This window comes from Prorops nasuta, unplaced genomic scaffold (assembly GCF_024137725.1).
Source record: "Prorops nasuta isolate Cenicafe-Biocafe unplaced genomic scaffold, Cenicafe_Pnas_1.2 PNAS00011, whole genome shotgun sequence".
Classification (NCBI taxonomy): Eukaryota; Metazoa; Arthropoda; class Insecta; order Hymenoptera; family Bethylidae; genus Prorops; species Prorops nasuta.
In genome coordinates this window covers 650,287-671,268 of record NW_027116808.1, presented here as the reverse complement: position 1 = coordinate 671,268, position 20,982 = coordinate 650,287, and the positions used below count along the sequence as shown (strand labels likewise).

The following is a 20,982-nucleotide window of genomic DNA, read 5'->3' as shown; positions in this document are numbered from 1 at the left end:
GTTGGAAAAATGTCAGAATTCATGTTCGGAAAAAACAATGGAGAATGAAAGAATGATTATAAAAGGACTGGGCAATTCCTCATAGATATAGCTGATAAGAAAAATAGTTTCTCCTGTTGTTACGTTTTCAGTCCAATATCCATCTAGTGTTCTCGTTTTCAGATTATTAGCAGCTTTTACTTCAAAGCAAAGTCTTGATGGACTGGACCAATAATGTTCATTGTGCACTAATTGCTCGGAATAATTTCTAGGAAGTTCTTTGTTAAAGCTTAAGTGCAAAGTTTACTTTGCAATATTAAACTATAGTATAATGAAGTTATTAAGCAAACTAGGACACTTACCTGATGGATGATTCGATTGCAAATTATAGTCATCGACTTGTAAAGTGCTGTTTGCACCACTTCGTGTGAATCGTACCACGTGATACTGATTATCGTTTACTTTAATTCCAACTTCTCCTATTGGATGATCGTTTGTGCCCATATTATATACTGCAAAAACGTTTCCTTCCACCTAAAAAAATAAAGAAAGTGACAGTAAACTCATACCTTAGTGATTCATATTGCTCTAATGCAAAGCATAAAATTTTTACTAACGATTTCAATTTCCAGATAGTCATTGCTCGAAGCTGACTCTATCCTCAGAAGCACAGCATCACTTGTACTAGTTGCAAAACCCATTGCCACTGTATCTCTCTTCATCTCTGGCCTTCTTTCTGGTGGGAACGTATACGTAATAATGCCTCTACCAGCACCAAACTCGTAAGCTACAGCTTCTACAAAGAGGAAATAATTCAATTAGCATAAAATACTATTTAATCTTCTAATTACTAGACTTTTTGCTAAAATTAATTAAAGTCAAAGTTAAACATTATTTTAGTATACCAAAAAGATTAAAGTACAAGAAAAAATTTATCTGGACTCGAAGCAAAGACAGAGGATACAAATAACAATTTACCTTCGTTACAAGTTGGTCCAGTGAAGCTTGTCATGTCACAGTCGCACGTGTAACTGTTCCATTGTTGCACGCACGTGCCATGATTGGAGCAAAGGTCGTGTGTACATTTTTTGCCAGGATGTAAATTGGTGTAAACGTCACAACCAGTCTCCACCATGGAGCTCGACACAACAGCATCTGTTATTAGATCTGTGCTCTCTCCACTAAGATCCAGCGATGCCAAGCACCCTTCGAAACCGTGTTTGCTCAGAATTTGTTTGGGCAATATACTGTACTGCGTTTTATCGACACCCCCTAAAAAATGTTTTATTGGTGAATACTTGATAGAAATATTTATATAAGTTTCTTTTTCATTGTATATTTGTAACTTTTATAGAATAATCTTTTAGTTTTTATTAATGGTACGTACCTATGTACAAGATACCATTTAGATCCAAATTTTCGTTGCTGCCTTGACTGTCAACAGCTGCCACGTGATCATCCACAGCAAGAGTATGTCTTTTTGGTGCTGGTCTGCCAATCGCTACTGCGTGCCACTTTCCATCGTTCAATCGTGATCGAGAGGTGTCTCTAACACGCACAGGTCCATCGCCCAGATCAAACACATAGTGCACATGCCCATTTACTAATTCAACAGCTATGAAGTCTCGCTCTCTGCCACCGTTGTAGAGAATCAGTCCATTTGCTTCACGTGTTTTAAACTGTAAAAACCAATATAGGAATTAATATTTGCCCTTCAAATAAAACAGAACCAACCCCTTCCCTTCTCCCCTGCCAATAAAATTTATTTACAATATTATTTATTTTACCAATCAACCGTCCAATATAATTTGAAGAAAATTGGTATATTTGTAGCTTTATTGGCAAAACGTTCAATTTTATTCTTGTTTTTTAATTGCATTTCAAGCGTAATTTTAATAATTTCAGGGAATAATTAAACGCGTAAATACAAAGATAAATGTTCAGCTGTATTCTGTTTGCAGAACGGTTATAATGGAGTATCAAGATAAATGAATCTTTTTAATTAGCTCTACTTTTATAAATTAAGCAGTGTGTATCAGGTTTTTAATCTACTTTTAGCAATTATAGGAGAGTGGAGGCTGATTTACCTAATTTAATTTTCTTTAATGGAAAATTAAATACCTGGAAGTATATATTCGTCTCGACGTAAGCCTTGAGAACCGGAAGTCCCACGAAAGTGTGTTTGGACGTGAAAGTCACTGGATGATGCACCGGATGGTTTCTTTTTCCAAATTTTCCTGTTATACGTATGATAGGCATGACACCCTGATGAGAATTCTGATGACTCCCTGCTCCTCTTGCAATTTCTAAGTAGGGGTAGCCATTAAACCAAATCTGCTGCAGCTGCCCAATAAAATGGGGAATATCTTCTCCAGGATGCACGTATCCACCAGCGTGCAAATTTCGAAATTCCAAAATCCCTTGTTTTTCCAACTGAGCTTCGCCTGGAACGATTGGTCTCAATGTAGATTATAAGTTTACATATATATATATATATAAAGATCCCCCCCCCCCCCCCCATTATTTTAAAGACACTCGATATATCTTAATAACGGTGAGTATTATATTTATCTTTTTACGAAATTGCTATTGAGAATTGGTAAGTTCGTAATATAAAAGTTGGTTGTTCAAAAGAGCAAGTGTCTCGATTACCATCGTCCATGCCCCTCTCAGTCCCTCGGGAAATATTCTCAAACTCTACAGAAACTTCCAACGAAACTATTTTAATTATTAAACGCCGTTAGACTCTTTTTTCGCCGAAGCTATATATATACACCGGAGCTTCGGTGTATCTTGCTGCAATAAATTTTTCTCTAAATCTCGAGTTGAATAAATATTTTCCGTTTAAAGAATGTAAAGTTAAAATTGTATGAATTTTTCCTCCGCGTCTTCCTCGACTACCAATGAAACATAATTGCACTGCTCGTATATCTCGAACTGTACATCTTTATAAGGCCCTATACCTCATTGGTCATAATTCAAATCACAGAATACACACCCTCTTTACACGAGAGCCACAAATCGCGAGGGGCGTCAACGTCGAGAAGTTCACCCTCTATTTCTTGGAGAAAAAATATGATTGCCGTTACCATCGTCATGAATTTTCCTTCGCGATCCTCGTAACGATCATCGTTGCTCTCACTCTGATACGAGCTAAAATACGACACGAATTAAATACCTGCCCCTCTCACTCGTATCCTTTCACCATTTTTTTTCAACTAATTTATTTCTCATTTTGCATTTTTTTTATTATTCATAAATTTTCTTCGTGATTTTCGCAACGATCGCTTTTGCTCTCATTAATAAAAGCTGAAATACGACTTGTAATATATCCACCCTTCTTACATTGTTTCACCATTTTTCCAGACTGGATTATTTCATATTTTGGACAAATACACATTTTTAAATGCCATTTGATTTTCGACTGTTTTCGGTAAGTCCCCGTCAAAAAGCATGAAATCCACGTATTAAAGAACGATGCATCGTGTTGCGATAATAAAAATATTAAGCTGTTGCATCCAAGCGAATTCAAATTCAGCATCCATGGTGAATTTTAATGGATCGTAACTGCAGACTTTATGTGATAAATGGGCGTAAATCTAAAGCCAATAAAGTAAAATGTAATGCCGGTCATTTAGAAGCTAGCGTAAATGCACGAGGTACACGTTATTCGATAACTTATCGGCTTTGGACAGCGATATGTACAAATTTTATTTTATCCCCCCTTCCCCCTCTACCTCGCATTTTTTTCATTCCCATTGTTGTCTACTCCTCATAGGTTTACGATCCTGTTTTCTTTTTCCAGGTCACTGTCCCATTTTAAAAAATTAACAAGTATATTTATAATATTAATAAAAATTGAATAATCGTATATATTATTCTTATCAAGCTGTTCCCCTTTATTTTAATATATCTACAACGCGTCTGTAAGGTTATGAATGGAGAAGCTAACTTCTCAACACCCCCATCCCTCTCTCCCTCTCTCTTTCTCTCTTCAGCATGTAATCCATTATAATACTATAGGCAAGTCGATTGTTTCTCTCTACCATTTTGCAAACACGACTCGTAATATTATACGAAACGTTACACGCAACGCTCAGTCAATGCGTATCTCACGCGTTACAACATAATTCGTCTTAAAGTTTTGAAATCCGTTATTAAAGTTTCATAATGTAACATCGAAGTCTAGGAAGCTTTCATAGTTCGCGACACGTTTTGTAAAAAGTTTACGCGTATATTAATATCAAGCGAAGATTAATATTTAACGTCTCTTACGGGAATATAACGATAATAGCTGGAAAATTTAGTAATATCCGTTATTATACGGATCAACAGGTACCGTGTTTGCCAGACACGCAAACAATGACGCAGTCCTGCGAAGTACAAAGTTACTCAGTTACGTATTATGTAAATTTCGAGTAAAATCCGAGTCTTACTTAGTATTTTAAACTTGATTTTTCTTATAAGGTTTCTCCGAATCGTTTTATTTATTTATTTCAAGCTGCTTATATTTTTGCAGAGGCGAAAGATCGAAAATTGGTGTACTACAGGGATAGGAAAATCAGGAAAATTTCGTTTTACTAGCGCAGAGATGAAAAATTGCTTCCATAATCGAAGCAGCTTAATCGTTTCTGTTTTGAAAAACCAACGAAAAATTATAGGAAAGCCTGGAAGGAAATTCAGATAACAGGCGTAAAAAAAATATTGATTTTACCGTGACTAATACTTGTAGATAAATTCACACGAGGTGTCCATCTGTCGCGTATGCGTAGAGGAAGATGGATGTGCTGCACGTACTTTTTCATAGTATATATATGCAATAAAAATAGGATCCTTTTTTTCGGAAAATTTCGATTGGATGACAAATAAATTTTTCTGCTTTTATAAAATATTTAGTTTAAACGTTAATAGGACTTTGAATAAAAACTTTTCGATTTTGGAGTAACAATTTAATTATAGTAATTAGAGATCGGTACAATTAACATAGTAAATTTTTATAGTGTTTCGTAAATATAATATTTCTTGCAAATAGTACGTATATACGTGATGGAGCATTACATTTAATCGATATTGCTGTTGTATGTAGCTGGAAATTGTAATTGGTCGAATTTTACGAAGCTTCCACAAAAAGGAAAAGAATGTGCAGACACAAAATTGTCAGCAAAATAACCTCTTGTACGTGAAAAGCATGTTTTAGATTTGGCCATTCCTTCAAAATCTTCACTTTTATGACAGTTGAGCTACGTAAAAGAATTTTATTGCAGCTAGGAAACGAGGTCAACGTGCAATTTAGTTTTTAGATTCCAATCGTCATTTTATTAATTCATAAAAAATTTCTCTCAATGTATTTGGCTATACGTCAATCTTACGCGAAGATTAAAAGGCGTAACATAATCTTGTTCGCGTTAAATTAATGTCCCAGGAATGGTCCATGAAAAGAACGATGGAATTATTGAGATTAATGGTGGTGATTTCGGAGAAGTCAAGTATATATCGAATATGCATTAAGCTGTACGTGCAGAATAATTACTAATTTGTGCGTAAGGTGAATGAGATTAATAGTGGCAATTTCAGAAAACTCAAGTGTATACCTGATATGCATTACACTGTACCTACAGCGTAATTATTAATTTGTGCGTAAGGTGAACGAGATTAATGACAGTGATTTTAGAGTACTCAAATATATACTGGATATACGCATTAAATTGTAGGTGCAGAATAATTATCAATTTGTGTGTAAGATGAATGAAATTAATGGTAATGGTTTCACAAAACTCAAAATATATACGTGATATTTATTAAATTATACGTATACCACTTTATAAATTTGTACGTAAGATAAATTAAATTAATATAGTAATAATTTCAGAAAACTCAAGAATACACGTGATATACATTAAGCTATACCACACAGCATAACTATAAATTTGTACATAAAGTGAATAGAGAAATTTAGGGTGGAATTTGCAAAATAACCAACACAAACAATAAGTCTTTCCCTTTTCGACTGTAATTAAGAAATTTTCTGTTAGACAATTTGCTTCTTTCGCCCATTATTCTGGACTTACTTCCGATTAAAATTACTAATTTTTGCGTAGCAATAGCAAATTCAAAATGCAGCAAGGTGGTCGGGAAGCATTTACCATTTGCATTTAACCGGCGGCTTCCGAATCGAGATAACCTTATGAATGCTAATTGAAGATTCTCCACGGTGGCTTTTTCACGGAAATGCTGATTTCATCTTTGTGGAACTGCACCAAAAAAAATCTGCATCTTTTTCCGCAAAAACATTCGCCACCAATTGCGAAATAAGCATTGTTCCATCGTGCAATTAGTAAAATAAATTCAATATGCCCTTTGTTAACGATTTCATTCGCGCAAGCTTTCCCCAATTTCAGATTGTATTATTAATGATAATTACAGCTGATACCAGTGTTTAACTCAAAACTCGCTATGACGTATGATTGCTTGTACAAAAGTCAGGCATTATTTAAATAACAATCTTTTGTATCATTTTACACGAATTGTATTTATTTTTAAATTTACACAATGTTCTCCATTCTTTACCACTCCAACTTGTCACAGTTATTTCCATCCCCCTTTGCCAAAACTCTGACAATTTCATCAAGAAAAGCAGAGGGAAAGTGGATTTGGAATAAGAAAGATCAGAGTTAATGTAGCTAAAAGTGATTCTTATAACAAGCCACGAAGTGAAAAGTTTTCTAATCCTTTCTCATCACTCTCCTCCCTGCACGACGACGTCGCGAGTTTTGGCGATTTAAAAAGACGAAAAATCCAGTGAATAATTAAGCAGGAAATTTTTAATTTCGCGCGGCCGCTCTGACGCGTCGATCCAACCCAACTTTTCCGACGATTTTTTTTAACTATTCATCAGATCGTTCGCAACTTTAATCAACCCAGGCACTGTTCGTACGCCTCTGAAGAAAAATGTGCAGCTAACTTTTTATACAAATTTCCTCTCGTAGTATCGATTTCTCTTAAGAACAATTTGATCGAATAATCTTGGCGTTTCAACGCGAAATTGGCCATAAGTTTGGCTCATAGGCTCGCGTGAGCGTCGTCGCTTGTTTATCGCGAATATTTTTGAATTTACGGTGTCTGGTGACCGAGTTTGCGGGAACTTGAGCGAAAGCCTGCGGATGTTAAGCAACTTCCGCTTATATTTTAGTTAGATCCGCAAAGTTTTAGATTCCATTTGCTTGTAAAAGCCCTATCGACGAAATGCGCGAAAGGAAAATTTCTCGCGTGATTCGTGGCGCTCTTGCAAATCGCTTTAACCTCGCCACTTTTCTTACAATTGCATCTCGAGTGCCATGAAACATTAAACGAATTCCTCGTCAATCTCGTAACTGTATAATATTCCACTATATTTACGTTAGACACTGTACACTCCATTGTTTTCTGGCCATATCAATCTAAACTTGCCGGGAATTCTGCAATTTATAGTTCCGTGAGTCCAATGCAAGATCTTGCTAAGCCGAAACTGCAGGAATTTCTGCAATACTGGCTAGAACTTGGCTGCGTCGATGACGTCACGGAACGAACCTTTACGGTGCTTTTTCTTTATTGTTTTTTGGGATTAAATTGAGAAGAGGAAAGATCGTGCGAAGGGTGGGAATCTCTTGGGTGGAATCTTCTTGTTCGTTGAATATCTCGATTAAATAGGTATATTTTCAAACTGACGTTGTAACTCGAACACAAGTATTTGATTCGCCTCTCTCCGTTGGTAGCCTTGGGAGTTTTTGGTAAATGCACTTTCCGGCTGGTTCGTTTGCAACGTTGCATGCGTTTTTCATGATAAAGATGTGCCGACTGGAAATTCCAACTTTTTCTCTCTCCACGTATGTATATCTCTATGAAATTCCTATTACGTTTCAATTGTCTGCTGCCTTGCCTCTTGAAAACTAAACCAAATGACAAAGTCAGTGAGACTTTGCTTCAACGATATTGCAATATTTCACTCGTCCTTCTTTCGCTTCAACATTTCCTAATACTATTTATTATAGCGAATCGAGTGCGAGAAGAGTTTGATCATTTTTTCTTGAAATCTTTATCTATTTTAAAGTCATATATTCGCGTTGTTTCATATTGAATATATGTACAGACATTTGAAATTAAAATATTTAACAATTTAGTGCAAATTATTTTTATTTGTTTTCCAATTTGATTAAATAATTTGTAATGGAGATTATATTGGAAGACAGTTTAAAGCGATGGTATAAAATAAGAACGTTAGCAGAAAAGTTTTTGGGATTGGAAAGGTATATAGAACGATATAAATGGAAAAATATTAAAATGGTAAAAAAGTGTATTATAGTCGAAGGAAAGGGATCGTCAAGCTTATCGCGAAAGCTTCAACCGACTGAACTCGGGCCAGTTTACGTTGCCAACTGTACATATATTTATTCCATATCACGAGCACCAATGTGCACTTTTTGCTCGATCGGGGATTCCCGAAACTTTTGGGTTTACCGAGCCAGGCTGAGTGGAAGGGGTAAAAGTAGTACCCACTTTAAATATCGCCTCCAGATCCAGGCGTAACTTTACCTATAAATCGACCTCTTATGTGCATAATACGCTACTATACGTTATCGTTTACCAACCACTTACCAACACTCTTCTTCCTTACACTAAATAAACTACAGAGAGCAACTCATTCCACTCGACTCAATAAACATGCCAAATTTTCCATGAAATTCCACTGGCCACTCTAAGAATTTGTAATATTATAATATTATATAACACTATCCTTTCTCTGCGCAAGAAATTATTTAACGATACCATCGACCTCGTTCCACGTACTAAAATTTCTTTTTCATGCTCGATCCACACAGTCGAAGTTGAGTCAAGGATCTCGCGCGTTTGTTTCTACACCGCATATATGCAAATAATAAAAAATGATGTCAACTCCAAATGTGAGAGGCCTGATTAACCACATCGATCGTCCACTTTTATTTAAGCTACGATTCCCAGTGGTTATCTCCAACCCCTACTTATACCTTATCGGTATTAATCTTTTTATCAGACTCGCTTGCTCTTTTGTATAAGTAGGTAAACGTTTAAACGCTAAACAGGTCGACCACATTAAAACGTCAGGATAAAATCTGCTTCGCTATACTCTTCCGAAGCTTATCGCGATCGAACTCACCTCGAACCGCTGCTTCATCGTCGACCTGCAGCTTCAGAGAGTTTGCCCTTCTTGAAAATTTCACCGTGTGCCACGTGTCGTCGTTCAGTCCTTGTCCAGCTGTTATGCCCTGGACAAAAAAGTCAAATTCTTAGATTCCACAGCACTTTTCCTGTAATTCCTACACGACTCCACATTAAAACTACCAAAATTTTTCATCTCGGTGAAATCCAGCAAAATAACGAACGTACCTACACTTTGCAATGGAAAATCTGGGAAGAGAAGGTTGCAACCCTGAAAAAAGGTGGTTAACGAGTGTATTTGCGTAACGAGGGACGACCATGCAGGGTGGGAGTCGGAATTTGGCAAGTGATGGCATTCGCAGGGATTCTGGGCGATTTTACAGCGAATGCGGTGAGTCGGCATCGATTATGCACGCGACGATGCACATGCCCAGCAGCAGTCGTGGGCTCGTTGGCCCACCCGTCTCCCATTTCGAGCCTGCTTGCTGCCTGCCGCATTTCTACCTACCCCGAGGAAATTCGCGTCCGAATGCAATCAAAATGCTCCGGGCGGAAATGCGAAGATTAAATTACGCGCGGTTGAAATAACAGACACTTAAGCGCGATTGATTACTGCAAAATGCCATCGACCTTGTTGGCTACAATCAGCTAGAACGAATTTCTCACCGGAACTGTTTACATCCCGTTCGTCTCTACCAATTATCGAACAGGGTGCAATATTTTTGCCAGATTCCTCTGGAAATTCTACAAATTATGGTGCGCTGCCCAATTGGACACTTTTATTCTTGCTTTATTTTCAGAGAGGAGCGGTGATAAAATGTGGGATCGAAAATAGGGTGGAGTAAATGGGTAGTGGAGGGGGGGGGGGGGGGTTAGGTGACAAACGCACGTCAGCCTTCGCGTGATACACGATATCATCGTGTGTCGCAACGATTCCAACGTATAGTGATGAGTGGCCTGAATTTACGAGGGCTTAACCAAAACGAGAAGCATCGCGTGGCTGCGGATCGGTGAAACCGATCCTCGTGACCTTTCACCCGGAAAATCCTCCGCTTCATTTTGCTACACCACAAACTTACAGCCATTTTTCCCTCGCTTCTCATCTCTCTCTCTCTCTCTCTCTCTCTCTCTCCTTCGGCCCGGATCAAACTTTTGTTTCGCAATTTTCCATCGATCCATCCTCACCGCTTATATTCTTCGCGAAGGAATATTACGAAATAGCTGGAGAATCGTTATCGAGAATTAACGAGGTTTTGTGCAAAATATTAATTGCCTCTGTTATTAATCTTGCTCAGTGTCGAGTTCGAACGGTTTGTTTTTATCACAGACCTACAGAGAGAGAGAGAGAGAGAGAGACCACGAGGGTAATTAAAGCATTATCGGGTTCATAAGCGCGAAGCTTTCGATTTCAAGAGCCTCCTTTCCAGCTCGATGAAAATTAACGTCGAGGAAAGCGAGGTGCAGCGAGAAAAATGGCATTTCACTACTTTACGAGCCAGCGTTCTCTTCTTATCTCCACTGACGACGTTTGCTTTATTATTGGTGCAGGCAGCTTTATCCCAGTGAAACCACTTACAACAATGGATTCTCCGAGACAATGAAAACAATCCAGCTTTATTTTATTCCCGTCACTCAATTTATATCGTCAATCCCACTCCGTAATGATCCAAGTGGAAACGTCGAGTTTTGGAAGGGGACGAGAAATTTGCCTGACTGCAAACAGTGTTATCGTGCAGGTGGCAGAAAGAAAAACAATTTTAAAGAAATATCGTCCTTTCAATTTCACGCGATTAAAGCAAAGCAGAAGAAAAGCGAATGATGGATGGTCTTGTATAATTCGCCACGGAAAATTTGTCACCTCAGCCTCTGATTTTTTATCAGTCCCAAGGACTCGTTTAAATCTATTCGACTTTATGCAAAAGCCCTCTTATCTCATATGCTTGCTTCCTCATTTTTTCCCCTAACTTAATTACAATTTCATATTTCCAGTCTATTTTTACTTGCCTAAAAAATTACCATCTCTCGAGCTTTTCAGCTTTCCTTGCTCCGCTTTTTATTCCATCGTGAAATTCACCCCTGCTACGCGTACAGTTTTTATTATAAATTTACAAGCTTTCTTTTGTGTCATTTTCCAGGGAAACCGTTTTTTGCAATCCAATTGCATTCCTGTTATTTTAGCAAATACGGGGATACTGCTGTTTCATGAGCAAAATGAATGCCAGGTTGAAAGTTTTTGTAGGAGTTTGGAATTAAAGTAACTAATGGGCGAAGCAATAGGTGTGTAATAGGCGAATTTTCCACTTTTTATATACCCTGGCAAAAGTGTTAAGTGGAAAATAATGAAGGTTCGAGTGGTTTTAAGCGAGATATGGATAAACGTAGCAGGTAAAAACGCGTTAGATTTGCTGATAGGCATAAGAGAGTACTCGGTTTGCAAATAGTCGATTGGCTGAATCTGCTGGATTCGCGTTTTCATGATTTACGTTTCCATTGGTGGTTACGTAACAAGCATTGAAGAAACTGTCTGTGAGTTAACTGGAAGCTCAGTTAAAACCCAGTCTTCCACAGACTAATCGCTGGCTGCATTATCGTATTAATTATTCGGTCCAATTATCGAGTCCATGTAGGTACTGGAATTGAGACATTATAACGTAATTTACTATGGCGAGAGCAATGCATTAACCGATCGTTAGAATTTCCTACTTCGTTCAGAGACTTCGTCGACGTATCGATAAATATTCCAGAGCAATTGTTGGAATTCTCTCTATATACTTGAAACAATTATCTTTGGATAATCGTTTCTGCGAACAGCTAATTATCTGCTGTACAGAATTAATTGTGGATTAATTATAATTGCAACATTAAACCTGGCAAGATAATTATTTTTTACCCCAATAATTTATCATACACGTTTTTGTACTTTGTTGTGTATCTGCAAGATGTAACAATTTTTTTTATAAAAGATACAAGTTAATTTGGACGGTTTCCAGGTGTTATTTATTTTATTAGAGAAAAGCCAATAGGTACAGTATATTCCAGTGATACGGGTCGATTGATAATATTTATTATCCGAACGTATGAAGTACGCGAGCTCGAGTGGAGCAGAGTCAATTTTCTCTAGAAGCATCCTTGGTAAATTTAGTGTTGGCTAGCGAAGCACGTGTAGGTCGGTACGAAGTAATTTACGCTAACGTTTCAATCCCAACTTGTACACGGTCCTTGTACACGAATAATTAATACGATAATGTAGCAACAGCACTATCAACAGCACTACGTACTATGGTCCGGCTGGACCAAGATTTTCAAGCAACCAAATGGATCATTCCACTGGATTGCTGTTATTGTTCTTGCTTAAACGATTCGTTATCCCTAAAACACACCGTTTAGAAACTTATACGTTTAATGGATCTGGCGTGGGGCAAAGGCCAGAAATAACAAATTTGACAGAATTTCACTCGTAACAATTCTGTATTTTTTTTCTCAAGCTATTAGATTAACAGGACTTATTATTCTTGCTTAAATAAAACTCGTTATCCCCAAAACACGAAATTACAAAATTACGATCAGTAGACCATTAACAATAGCTCCAGGGAAAAAACAAATTTGACAAAATTCGATTCCACGCAATTCTATCTTTTATTCTGCACTTTTTGCACCGGTAGAAATTAAACGAGCACCCTACAGATATGGGGAGTGTGATGAAATAGTGGATAGCATGGTAAAAGGTTTGGTTAGGAATATCGCGTTACTGGGAGATAGGAGGGAATAGATGTACTTGCTAGAATTTCGACCAGCTTGACGTATTAAGTTAACGCTCGAGCGTCTTGCTCGATAGCGAATTGCTTCGGGCATTTTCCGATGACAAGTCCGAGAGTGCTTTTGCCCCTGCTTCCTCTTCCATAGACCTTCATGAATTATGAAATACGATGATACACCAAACGTTACCTCAATTTTTATCATATTCCACCTTTACACAACTATCTCCAACGTACTTTCCTAACACACGCAGTAAATATCTTTGTACAACAATCCTTCAGTTCCCATTTGTAAACACGATACAAGTTTTATCGAATTCGCCATTCAACAGAAATTCCTTCAACTTCCTCGAGTCGAGTTCTCGTCGTTAAGGAATAAGAAACGACTCTTACTTTCTCGTGATCTCCTATGCGAATCAGCAAGTTAGCTTTGCCATCTTCGAGAAATATTTGCAAACGATCCGCACTTTCCTCCAAACTCGTAGCTAGTAGCAATCCTCGAGGCCTCGTTGTTTTGAATCGCACCACTACTTCTTCCACTTGCGTTCTCGAGTCCTCCGGCATCAGAGCAGTCATTTGTTGGGTACCGTTCAAGTGTAACGTGGAGGCATCTGGTTTTTAAGTAAAATATTTTCAATCAATAATTTATTATTTAGTGTGATAGTTGAGAATTTATTTTTAAGAATTTGCAGGTGTGTGTGTGTGTGATACTTACCCTTGCCGCAAGTGGGACCAGTGAAGGGGGTAGCCGAGCAGTCGCAGTGAAATCTGTTCCAACCCTCCAGACAATGGCCACCGTGCATGCAGGGCTGCGAGGGACAGTGGGCCGATTGTGGCGCGTGACAAGCTGGCCTCACCGCACCTGTAAATCGTCCCCAAGAGGGTCCCCACACTGTCAGTCCAATTATGTCCCATTCTCTCCTTCAAATTTTTACTACCCCTTTTCACTCTTTCCTTTGACCCTTTCAAGTTTTCTCTTTTTTTTGCAAAGTTCTATAACTTTGGGAAATTAATTTTTCGTAATTGTGATCATTTGGTTTTTTTTATTTATTAGGATGAAAGGAGAGAGATTTGTTAAAAGGAATTTGTTGGAATAATTTTCTATGTACGATAAAATATAGTATATGCTGTAATAAGACTTAAATCAAGTAATCAACGATTTCATTGTACCTATTTTTTAATGATACTGATAACTACGTAATCTGTTGAAATAATTAAAATACAATCAATTTTACGAGATGTATTTTACTGAATGTTTATATTTTGGTGTATATTATACTGTTTTCTACATAGTTATCTTACCAGAGTCCTGTTGTTGCGCATATCCAGCAATATCCACTGGGTGTCCATTTATAACCAAATCTCGCATGCAGCCAACGTAACCCTGTCTCAAGGCCCCAGACCATAGAACAGGAGGTACAGTAGTCAAAGGTGCGAAAGGAGCACCCATACCACCAATGTACAATAAACCGTCCAAGTCAAGATGTACCGAATCACCTGAAACACCCAAGTATAAAAATTTATTTATACATTATAATTGTAAAATTATTATGATTAATATTAATTAATTATTACCCCAAGCCCGACTAAACAATAAATGATATACCATATAAACTTGTGTCTCATAGTTCATAAATATTAAAAAATAAAATATACTTTTAATACCAATCAATTTTATTTAATTAATCCAAAGACATCAATTTATTTAATAAAAAAATAATTATAATTAAGCAATTTCCTGCACTTCTTAATTAAACTTTCCATATTTACTCCAAGAATTTGTTAAACCCAAACCGATTCGAATACCGTTTCACAATTTCAAAAGTGAAAAGCAATCGACACAGGAGAAACCTTTTGTTTCCATAGCGTACACTTTATATCGTTTCCGATATAATGGTAAAAAAATCCGTCGATTCGACGTAGCGAAGTAACGAACTCGTGCGATCCACTGGCCATATTTTCAGGGTTTGAATTTTGAGTTACAAAGCCTATATACAGCAGAGCGGGAGAAATCGCTAGATGGGCAGTTTGCTTTTTAAAAATATTTTTTAAGCGTGAAATCGCGTAAACCCCATTGTGAGTCGATGTTTCATTGCGAGGAAAGGCAGCTGTGTGACGATGGAGCTTGAAAGTTAAGCCGAACGTGCAAATAAAGCTGAACTGGGCAAAATCGTTTAAAGCTGCGGTATATCTGCACGGATTCTGGACGATAAAATTGTGCGTCGCTCGTATCGTTGGGAAATTTGCGAAAAAAGATGGAGGTGTGTTTGTGGTAAATAATAATAATTATAATAATGAGTTATGGGGGGGGGGGGGGGGTAGAGCATAGGAGTTTACTAAATTAGATAGAAATGATACAAAGCTGGTACTCGTGTAGTTGGATGTAAAAATCTAAGAGGCAATTTGCATAATAAAGGCTTGGTGATTCGCACAGCGGAACACGTTTTAAGGGAAAGATCAAAGGACCTCTGTGTAACTTGGGAGACACGTGTAGCATTATTCGACAAAATACAAGCATCGCCAAATGAAAGGCATTACTGCAAGCTTTCGAAGTCACAGAACTTGCATGCCTCCTCCAGGCTGTAATAGGGGCTGCCAGTTGTAAACCGCAAACTGCGAGCACGAATATACAAACCGAAATGCGAACTGCCAAGCAAGGACTTTGAGAATTAAATAAAACTGCAGGCTTTTCAATTGGAAAAATAGTATTAAAATGTGGCAGTGTTTGCTTTTATTGCAATATTGCAAATTTCTGAGTATAACTTTGCTCGGCGAGTAAGCATCGAGCAAAGGACAATCGAGCTCGTGGTTCCTCGAAATATTTCATTTCAGGTCGGTGTATATATTTATATGTACTACTGCAGAGGCTCGTAATGAGAGTAACGGACGAACGAGAGAGACGAGTGAGACTAATTTGAGAATTGAGGCAAATAGATGAGAAAGAACGTTAATGGGAAACAAAGAAGCTCGATCCTTTTAAGGAGTGCAGACTAGTTTATTTTGCGAGACGAGCGCCTCGGGAACTTGGAGGTACGAAGTCTGTGCAGCAGCTGTTTATTTATCGCTTTAATAAAGTCAGGTCACCGGGGCCAGAAACCACCCAGAAAGCTCTCCCCCACCAGTGATCTACCTCTAGGATCATTTTTGATTACTATAGGATGATATTAAAGCCTTGCTAGACAGACTTTAATCTCTCTTTATTGGATTTGATATAATAATATGAATTTCGTCCAAGTATATAAATTGGAGTACAGGGGAAAAATCTATTTCTGTATGTACGATTAAATTACCTGGCGTGCTGAATTCAGCAGTGGACTTGTCAACTGAGATACGACCGTCTCTGTCAACTCTTCGCAGTAAAACTTCGTGCCAGGTGCCATCGTCCATTCGCTGCTTGGAAGCTCGAATTTTCACAGGACCACTGCCTAGGTCCAAGTGGAGGAATAGGTGTCCGCCAAGTAGTTCGAAGGCAAATAAATCCGGCTGTAAAGTGGTATTAATCAATCATTGATCAGCCTGTCACAAATTCGTAATATTATGCATATTTTAGTAAAAACTTGGCAATTAAATTTGACAAATATTTTCTTAAATCGAATTACGTTATTCAAAGACTAATATATAATTATTGGTTGTTTATTAGCCCGTGTTTGCTTTACATAAGTGTATGCTTGTATTTGGCAATGAAAGCACGTTATACACGGTGTATATAGTATATAACAGCATTCGCAGGTTCTACTAATGAGCATACGGCACGAAACCGCAATATTAGCCGATGAGAACTTCTGGAAACTTTTAACGATTTGTTTTCCACTCAGGCAGTCTCGCGTCGTACGTTCTGTGCTTTTAGCCAAAATGCTTCCGCGAGATTTGTAATATTGCGAAATCCTGCTAAAACTATTAAATTAATCCTTGATGTAATAGTTATAATTGTTTAATCGGAGTTTCGTGAAATCGTTTAATCGAATCGACAAGCAGACAGGTTCTTTCACACTTTACATTATAATTACTATAACTAACTTAATATTAATTACAAAGCTTTTTGTTTCATATAATATATAAATATTTTACGCGCAAAGTCTTGAGTTTCGCTGTAATTTTGCCCAGGATTCACGCGATCGTTAAATTCTTTCGTCAGTGTATAATGCACATAGTTGGGATGGATTTCAACGAGAGAACTAATAATTTGCAGGAATGATAATTTAAATTTCAGAGTTTCCGATTTAGCATATATATCTATATACTCGATAAGGGGGCGCTGAAATTTTAACAACGTTATCCACGTTCCATAGGAGAATATTGTTATGGGAACCAAAATCAGGCCTTCCGATATGCTACACGGTAATCCTATAATTTGAGTGATTAACCAGGTAGCGTGAGTTTGTAATAACGAATCACATAATTATGATACGTAAATGTTTTGAGAGTTTTGCAAGTTTTAATGGCCCATTTCCACGCGAGACCATTAAAAACATTCGCGAAAATTTGTACAATTGTCCAAACGCGTTTACGACAGTTTATTGCAACTAATTTATATCTCTTATTTAATGCTCTCAAATTAATATTGGCTGAGCGTGTAGATTAATAAACATATTATATATAGTATCATATATGAATACAAAATGTACTCGTACGTTATATCCTTTTATCAGTGAAATGATTTAATCGAAAGGTGGAATAATGGTTCTGCTTTGTATTGGTCTCCTGTATGAGCGTTTGGTGAAACGGAAATGCGATTGGTCGATCGTTCCGATTGGCTAGACGCGTAAAAAATTATCACGTTCTTTATTCGTCGTAAAAGTGCAAGTCGTTGAATCGTGTATGCAAATGAAACAAAATCGCTTTCCCGGGGAATTTGGCAAGACTTTTTTGTTGAGAAATTCGCCAATAAGAGAGAAAATCGTGTACAGATGGAGAATTTAAAAAAATGATAATCTCTCTTGGCGAGTGAGAAATGAAGTTAACTGAGAATGCAAGATTTATCACAGCAATTAATTTATCGATTCCTCATCGATCATGTCGATGTACGGTAATGAATTTTCAAGCTCGCGTTCTCCCTCCCTCTTTCCCCCCTCATCCTTCTATCTCGTTCTTCGGTATCAATTAAGAGCCGAATTTACGATCCGATGAAGAAAGTAACGAGGAGGATATTTTTCTTTTGCTCGACCAGCGATATTCTTTTTCTTTCGATTAAAATTACGGTACACCCTGCCAGACTGTATCAATTTACCATCAGCCTTTGCAGCGCGCACAATTCAATTTATCACACTGAATACGATGCAACCATGGATAAAAAGATCATGTCGCTAAAAAAGGCATATAAATAGCACTCTGTACAGACAGAATATCGAAAGATTATCTATTATCTATACGATAATCTCCCCCACCCTATATATCTATCCCAACTATTCATCTATGCAACGTTTCAATTTTTAATTTAAAAAAAAAAAAAAAAAAAACAGAAAATTTTGTCCTATTGAATCTAACCCTTCTTGTATTTTTACAAAGTACGACTGGAAAAATCCTATACGCTTGTTAACCTAACTGAAATACCCTAAATGTAGCTTTTGATGGTAGTAGTTTAATGATCGTACCTACCAATTTCCAGCTTTTTTACAATTGCAAAATCTGTAAGCTCCGATATATATATATATATATATGTATACATGATTAATTAAAAAGCAGTCGTGCCACGAGCCCATTGTCTAATTTTTTAAACGAACTACCTTCCTTGCCCAATTTTCATTTGAATTTTAATTGGCTTATCCTGTAAAATTCTAGTCTGATTTTTGTTCATTTTACAAAGAAAATAATAGTATTTTTGTGGAAAAGATTTGTAAGGTCTGAAAAAAACAAAGAAACTTACTCTTGTGTGAGCACCACTGCGACTGTACATGATCAATCCATTGGGCTCGTTTGTGCGAATCTTGAAGGATATATTGCCAGATTTGACGGCTTTCCACGGTGGAAGGACCTGAAAAAACAAGTACAACTTTATTACTTCGGACCTTTGTACAATTTAATCGCAAGTCCTGGTTTAACCAAATGTGCTGTGGAGTCCTTGATCGAAAGTGCCTTGTATTATATAAGCTGCGTCTAATTCATTTAGCTTATAACGATACTGGAGGAAAATTTTCCAGCAGGAAGCACGGAAATTGACTGACTTGAAAATCCGTCGAATAAATTGGTAATGAAATGAGAAAGGAGATAAGGTGGGATAAGAGCAAAAAGAAAGGACGGAAGAAGAAGAATTCAGATTGCTCAACGGAAGATAGAATAAAAATAGAAAAGGAAAGTGAGACAAAGTGGAAGAACGGGCTCGTTCAGAGAGGACCCATTTCGTTTGATGCTGATTCATAGCGGTTAGGCGTGTGCTGCATTATTCAAGCCAGACCCTATAACGCAGTCTGACTTTAAATATGGCTGCACCACTTTCAGCCGTCACACGTTGCGATCTACTCCACTCTGCTCCATTCCACTCCACTCCCGTTCCCAGCCCATTCCCAACTAGTTCCGCAGTTCTTCCCCCTCCCCTCCCCCTGTCAAGGTACCCTCTCACGTTATATTACGTTTATTATACCATTCTTCGCCTTTTCCAAACCTATCTTCCTCAAAAATCCCCAAATAGGTCCACTCGTCCAACGAACAACCTTTACCACTAACAATAGGCCACTATCCAAAGAAACCAATAATTGTTTCCATCGATTTCCCATTTAATCAACGCTACGAATCCCCCCCCCTCCCTCTTTTAATTCGTTTATTCACCTTTGTTTACCTTTTCATCCAAATTAGCCACATATTTAACAATGCTAATTACCAAAATCCAATTAATGCTGAGGGATAATTCTGATCGATGCAAGATTAATTGTTTCTTCTGAACTTTGTTACATTCTTTTAATACTATTTTTAATTGGCTAAGAAATAACAGTTAATTGCAATAGTGAAATCGTTTGATTGGAGAAACGTGATGATTCTGATCAATGTAAAATTAGTTTTATCGGATGACGTTACTGATTTGAATCGAGTAAGGGGTAGAAGTTAATTACAGTAGTAGAACCGTATGATTCGACAGACGAGATTATTCTGATCAATGCAAAATTAGTTTTTTCTTCTCCCGTTTTTCGGATTACCTTGCCCAGTTTTTAATTAAATAAGGAATAACTGGTAACTACAATAGCGAACTCGATTGATTCGAGGAACATCCTGAGTGGGGGAATAGTGTAGTTCTGTGTATATCCTGAGTATATTCGAGGGACCCGTACGTACGAGTGCTAAGGTCGGATAGGGTTCTCGCGCGAGACTTTACGATGAGAAATGCTCCACGTTGAAACTACCAACTGGAAACAAGTTGCTGTGGACCGAACGTTAGAGGGACTTTTACTGCCGGACTATTCATGCAACTTGTCTTCCAAACTTTCGCAGATTTCAGAAATCACTCTGGCTTTCCTGAATCTCAATGAGTTTTATTTTCACTCATATTCCTCGATAAATCGACCCTTCTCCTTGCAAAACACCTATCTTTTTTTTCTTTTCAAAACTACTCGTTCAATTTTATTCTTCTCCTAATAAATCTCTACACATATATATATATATATATACGTATATGTGCTGATTTACATCGATAATAGCGAATCGAATGATTCTTTCACAATTGTATTCCACCAACAATTGTTTAGGGCAGCTCTCGTTACATGCACTAGTGCACGCTATAATTGGTAGTTTCCTGACAGGACTGTTAATTTTCTTGACTGAGAGTCAGCAGGAAAACCCCTTGTAACGAGGCTCATTATTTATTCTTCCTCTCGCATTTTCCATCTAGCTCTCTTTTCCCCTCGGTTTCACGTTCGCCAATATCCAGCGTGTACTCCGACACGTTATAACAGGCCATTCTCTGCAGCAGTGCTTTTGCACTAGGTCACGTTCCAACTGTACCTTCCATCTCTTCGTAACAATCGTCTGTTTGCGTGTACACACATATTTACCATGGTGAAATACGAGAAAAAAAAACTGTCCCGAGACGAACGTGAAAATTCTTTGCGAAAGGCGAAATGGGAGCAAGATAAGTGAGATAATTTGGAAT

General features: G+C 37.5%; 1 protein-coding gene across 1 annotated transcript in view; it reads right to left on the bottom strand.

Moving 5' to 3' along the window:
* Nucleotides 1-20,982, bottom strand: part of LOC136777673 (neurexin 1-like) — a 193,835-nt gene that overhangs the window by 47,867 nt on the left and 124,986 nt on the right. Inside the window, exons 11-21 of the mRNA XM_066734143.1 lie at nt 18,769-18,876; nt 16,196-16,388; nt 14,208-14,402; nt 13,621-13,767; nt 13,299-13,516; nt 9,149-9,257; nt 2,101-2,423; nt 1,367-1,658; nt 958-1,251; nt 597-775; nt 342-513 (exon numbers count right to left, since the gene is read on the bottom strand). Coding sequence (XP_066590240.1) covers nt 342-513; nt 597-775; nt 958-1,251; nt 1,367-1,658; nt 2,101-2,423; nt 9,149-9,257; nt 13,299-13,516; nt 13,621-13,767; nt 14,208-14,402; nt 16,196-16,388; nt 18,769-18,876 — 2,230 coding nt within the window. The remainder of the gene's footprint in view (nt 1-341; nt 514-596; nt 776-957; nt 1,252-1,366; nt 1,659-2,100; nt 2,424-9,148; nt 9,258-13,298; nt 13,517-13,620; nt 13,768-14,207; nt 14,403-16,195; nt 16,389-18,768; nt 18,877-20,982) is intronic.